The following is a 5,318-nucleotide window of genomic DNA, read 5'->3' on the forward strand; positions in this document are numbered from 1 at the left end:
GGGCGTGGCGGGGGTGGGTGGGGGGGGGGGGGGGGGGGGGGGGGGCAGTGCTGGAATTTGGGGTTCTTGGGAAATGAAGCCTGGAATCTTGACCGGGAATTCCAGCGCAGAGGAGGAGCGGGAGCATTGGCATGGTGCCACTTCCCCCCTTCCATGCCGATGCGATGAACCCAGGTCAGGGCCCCCGGCCTGGGACCTCCCCTCCGAGGCCAAGGAAATAGACGCAGGAGGGAGTGCTGGAATTTGGGGTTCTTGGGAAATGAAGCCTGGAATCTTGACCGGGAATTCCAGCGCAGAGGAGGAGCGGGAGCATTGGCATGGTGCCACTTCCCCCCTTCCATGCCGATGCGATGAACCCAGGTCAGGGCCCCCGGCCTGGGACCTCCCCTCCGAGGCCAAGGAAATAGACGCAGGAGGCATGTGCCCTGCATCAACAGCACTATACCAACCCCGGCACGCCTCGCACCGCATCGCTGATGGTCAGGTCCTCTACGTGGATGGCCAGGAACTGGAGAAGAGAAACGGCGCGCGACAGGGCCCCACGGCCGCCACCGCCCGGCTGGGGCTTGGGCGGCGCATCGGTCCCGGGGGCGCTCCTGTCTGGCCTGTCGGTGCATTGGCCCGCCTCGAGCAGGACGCGCACGTCTCGCAGGAGCAGCGGGATGCGGGGCAGGCCCCCAGTCAGGAGGCTGAGCACCCCCGTCTCCGACGTGGCATCGGCTGGCCAGAGCACGATCTTGCCTATCCTCACGGTCAAAGGGATGGGCCCCTGAAGGTTGGAAAGGGGGGTTGGGGGTTTAAGGGGTCGCGAAGGTGAGGGCTGTCAAAGTAAGGAATCCGCGACGTCAGATGCGACTTCCCAGGCCCTCAGCTGGAGAAACCCCAACCCCAAGGCACCTCCCCATGCCCCGTTGCACCTGACCAAACAACCGGCGCCCTCCTGCCTGGTGGTGACTGGGTCCCACCCTCACCTTGAGGAGGCTCAGCTTCAGGTCTTCGATGCCGAAAAAGTAAATGCTTCCCAGAGACAGTCTGACGTGCTTGGATCGAGCCACGCGGCTCAGCACCCAGCCAAGCACCCTGCGGATGGTCGACGGACCGACATAAGTACGACATCACCGCAAGCCTCGCAACCCTCCCCACTCCATGCCCCATCGTGCCCCACCTCCTTCTAAATATGTAAAGCGCAAGGAGGAGGCCTGCCAGCAGGCAAGCAGCCTGGAGCAGGACCATAATGGGGTCGTGGACAGGCCGAGCTCAAGAGCCTGTGTCACACACGAGAGGACGACGAGCCCCGCGACATGCCGCGCCCACGTGGGGAAGGGTATGGAATGCGCCCATCGCAACGCTGGGGGCTTATCAATTTGCACTTCATCGCTCTGCTGGGTCAGAATCCCCATCGGCAGGTCAGCTGCTCTCAGGCCTGTACCCGAGTTTCATGGTGAAGCCCAGCAGTCACAGCAGCGGGGAAATCCCCTGACGCGGACTCTCCACCAGCTTATTGGGCTTTAGGAGACAGAGATTGTCAGGGGAACTTGAGTTGAACGTGATTTCGTGTTCTGAGTCCAGAGTACTGGTCATCAGTCCTGGGGTGACTGGGCGACGGGTGGTGCCATGGCCACGGAGGAGGCCATTCTAGCCAGCCTCGAGGCGCGTACTGCTCAGGCCGAGCAGCGCATTGCGGCTCTAGAAGGCACAATCAATGGTGCGATTGGGTACTTCGAATGAACCTCTCGTGCTTGGAGGCCTGCGACTTGTACTCGATAAGAATGCCCCGATGCCTGCTCCTTGATCACAGCAGCCAGTGCTCAGGTTCAGCCTGGCAGCCAGGGCACCCCAGCGGAAAGGCGAGAGGCAGAGGTGGGTGAGATTCTGGCAAGGTGCCTGAACGGCGAGTTCATGGCTCCTCAGTGTTGGTGCTTGCTACTGGCGATCGTCTAGCATGGGGCTGCACGCTTCCCCCTCACCTCCATGCCCCCCCACCAAGTACAGCTGCTGAAGGAGAATGAGAAGCTCAGGTACCAGATCAAGCATCTGAAACGTGCTCTGCTGGAGACGGAAAAGGATCGTGTGATCCCCGCAATCTGAGGGTCCCCGCAATGTCCGGGATGCATCCTTCTGGCGTGCACGCATGGACACATGCACCGGGCTGCGCCATATACAGCTGTCCAAGATCCCGCCTTGAGGCCAGACTGAAATCCAACCCGCTTTGCCCTGGCGTCACCGGATTCCAGTGGCACCCGAGGTACTCGAGGGAGTCCCAGTGGAGGTGTGCACGTTCTTCCACTCAGACGCACACCACTGCAAGCTCGTCCAGCCCACGATCACGCCAGCGCTGCGCGGCACGCGTGCAGGTGGTCCTTCACCTTGGGCATGTTTGCAAGGCCCTGCCCGCACCGGTGGCAGGCCAGGGGGCGCCTGATGTGCTCTGCTGCACCCCGAAGGTCCTGGGCGCTCAGACGGCCCCCTGCCTGCAGCCGCGGGATGACCCACCGCTCCGCGTCCAGGAAGAAGGGGGTGGTGAAGGAGTTGTAGTGCTGCTTGGTCTTCAAGCAAGGGCTGTCAAAGTCCTGGGGGTGCGTAGGTGGGAGAGGGCAGGTCTGGCCTGGCGGTCAAGGGGCAACACACCCGGTAGCAATTCCTCATCAGGCGCACCAAGAGTCCCTCCCTGACGAAGAAGTATGCTCATGGACACCTGAGTCCCTGACCACGCCCCTTGAAGTAGCCTACATGAATCCCCTCACCTGGGAGATGACGTGCAGGTGAAGCTGGGGCATGGACGGCAGCGCGTGAAAGCCACACCTGAAGGCCGGCAGGCTGGGGTCCTCGGCTGCCCTGGCTGCACTCCACCCGCGTGCCCTCTCCTGACATGGCATGGGGCAGGGGCGCGAGGAATACATGCGAGCGCTGTGCGTGCCTCAGCGCATGCGGTGGTCTGGATCTGTTCACACAATTCCAGCCTGCTTGTCGCAGCCTCAACCCAGGTCGCCTCCCAGAGGAGGCCCGCGAACTCACCAGCATGTGTCTGAGGAGCGAGACGTGGCGCTGCCTGAGATCGTGCACCGACAGGAGATCCGGCTCTCTGGCGAGGACGAGGGCATGCGCCCTGGCCTTGGGGTACTGCGGTGGGGGTGGGGGGCGGGAGAGCGGGGCGAGATGAATGATGACATAGATCGACGTCATGTTTTTCGAGACCTAAACACCCAAATCACTGACTTGGTCCAGTGCCAGCCCCTTCCCACTACCCGTACCTTGTCGAGCACACCCACGCAGAGCTCATCATGGAAGATGACGTCCGTCCCTGTGGCTCTTTGGGGGCGACGTCGCGTGTTGGAGGAGGGGCAGCCGTCAGCAGCACCTCGGCATGCCCTGCACCTCAGCTCACCGTTCTTGTCCAACCCCAGGCCGGGCTCTGTTGACCAGGAGGGCACGCTGCAAACAGCGACAAGGCCGGCAGCACAGCGACCCGAATCAGGGAGTGCACGCCTCCCTGCTCACCGGGTGGGATCGCGCGCGGCCGACACCAGCGCCCTGCCCGCCGCGGAGCGCGAGAACGCCGAGAACTCGAAGCCGCAGTCGGCGGGCGGCTGCAAGTCCCCACCCGCGGGGCCCGGGACCGGCGCCGGGGTGCCAGGGGCCTCGCCCTCGGCGCTGGGGCGGGGCGGGGTGGCGACCAGGATCTGCACGCCGCCCTCCCGCGCCACGCCCCTCGACCCGGCGTCCTGCGCACTCGCGCGCCGCTCCTTCCTGGAGGCCTCCATGAGGAGCGCCAGGGCATTCCCACGCGGCGTGGTTGACCGTGCGGGCCTGCCGCTCTCCCGCCGGCTCTCGCCGTCGCCGCCGCCGCCAGGTGCACCCGGGGCAGGGTTTTTGTGTGGCGGAGTCACTCCCAGAGGGAGGGAGCATTGGGGAGTGCACAAGCCCCCCCGACCGCTGCGCCAGCGGAGGCACCGCCCTGCCGCCTTGCCCGGGGGCTGCCGCCTGGGTCCGAGGCGCGCGGCACGGCAAGGCCCCGCCGGCCGCCTCCCCGCCGCGGGGCGTCTGCATGAAGCGGTGGATGGACCCGGGGCTGCCTCGCACCGGCGGGCGGCGGGCGAGCCACTCGGCGCCAGGGTCGGCACGCCCGTCCCACCCTTTCCAAACAGACAGCGCCACCGCCGCCTCGGCGGGGTTTCGGCAGGTGATCACGCTGCGCATGCCCTCCTTCGGGCCTGGGGGCCCCGCGGCAGTCAGAAGGCGGTGCATCGCCCCGACTGCAGGTGGAGGGGGAAGGAGGGGGGCGATGTCGCAGGCGAGGCTGGCAGGCTTCAGCTGGATGACAGGTGGATGCTGGCCCTCCCAACTCCAGAAGCACATCCGGAGGCACTCAGCACCCACTGCCCGGGCAGACCCAGGCCGTGCGACAGCGCCTCAGGCCCCTGCCCCTCCCCCAGGGCAACCCTTCCACGGCCCCCTCCCCCTTGGCCAGCCCCGCACCGTGCTTGGCGTGCTCAACGCCCTGAAAGCCCCCCTCGTGCGCCGTGCGACGGAGCACGCGCTCCACGCAGGTCTTGTGGGGGAGGTCCAGGACCACGCAGTGCGCCTGTGGTGGGAGGGGGCGGCGCGCTGGGCAGGGCAGCGGGGCCTCCGAGGGCGCTGTCGAGGCTGCAGGGCACGTTCCGCCTCCCAGCGCACGCCCGGCCCTGGCGCGCAGCGGGACCCACCTGGACGCCCAGCTCCCCGGCTAGCCGGCAGAAATCCTCGCGCTGCTTGGGGTTGGGGTTGCAGCGGTCCACGATCACGCTGGTGTCTGCCTGCAGGGCCGTCCGTGCGGCCTCCACGCACTGGTGTCGGGTGCCCGCCTTCCCGGGACCCGCAATGGAGTCCTGGACACAGCGTGACACAGGGTTGAGCTCATGGCCGGAGCTGGCAGGGAGTGGCGGTACCCGAATCAACACACGCGGGGCTACGTCTCCCGCACCTGGTTGACGCGCGCCCACTTGAGCCGACTCCCGGTCATCAGACTCTCAGCAAAAGTACTTTTGCCAGATCCTTGGATGCCTATCATGATCAGCATCACGGGCGGCGGCGAGGCCCCGCCTAGAGGACTGGACGGCAGACTCGCACACCCCTCGGACATGATTTGCGCTTATACTCTCTCGACGATGATTTTATGGTATACCATGCGCTTCAAAACTTCGTACTGCACTCGTGCCTGCGGCGTGTGCATAGGGCCATGCCTGAGAGTGAGTTCCCTTTGGATATTTCCTGGACTTTGCCATCCCGGAACACTACCAAATGCCCAGTCGGGTGGCACTCGAGCACGCCCATGTTTTCAA

The 5,318-nt window shown here is 65.6% G+C and overlaps 1 protein-coding gene across 1 annotated transcript in view; it reads right to left on the bottom strand.

Annotated features, from left to right (window-relative positions):
• The window catches only part of F751_2491 (Aprataxin), a gene marked incomplete at both ends in the record, with an annotated part of 17,838 nt that extends 12,839 nt beyond the window's left edge, over window positions 1-4,999 (bottom strand). The window contains 11 exons of the mRNA XM_011400243.1: window positions 467-769; window positions 972-1,080; window positions 2,398-2,570; window positions 2,745-2,864; window positions 3,016-3,120; window positions 3,252-3,309; window positions 3,499-3,587; window positions 4,081-4,253; window positions 4,477-4,582; window positions 4,704-4,865; window positions 4,961-4,999. Of these exons, the coding sequence (XP_011398545.1) occupies window positions 467-769; window positions 972-1,080; window positions 2,398-2,570; window positions 2,745-2,864; window positions 3,016-3,120; window positions 3,252-3,309; window positions 3,499-3,587; window positions 4,081-4,253; window positions 4,477-4,582; window positions 4,704-4,865; window positions 4,961-4,999 (1,437 nt within the window). The remainder of the gene's footprint in view (window positions 1-466; window positions 770-971; window positions 1,081-2,397; window positions 2,571-2,744; window positions 2,865-3,015; window positions 3,121-3,251; window positions 3,310-3,498; window positions 3,588-4,080; window positions 4,254-4,476; window positions 4,583-4,703; window positions 4,866-4,960) is intronic.
• Between the last annotated feature and the right edge of the window lie 319 nt (window positions 5,000-5,318).

The sequence above is a fragment of the Auxenochlorella protothecoides genome (assembly GCF_000733215.1).
Source record: "Auxenochlorella protothecoides strain 0710 unplaced genomic scaffold scaffold24, whole genome shotgun sequence".
Taxonomy (NCBI): domain Eukaryota; kingdom Viridiplantae; phylum Chlorophyta; class Trebouxiophyceae; order Chlorellales; family Chlorellaceae; genus Auxenochlorella; species Auxenochlorella protothecoides.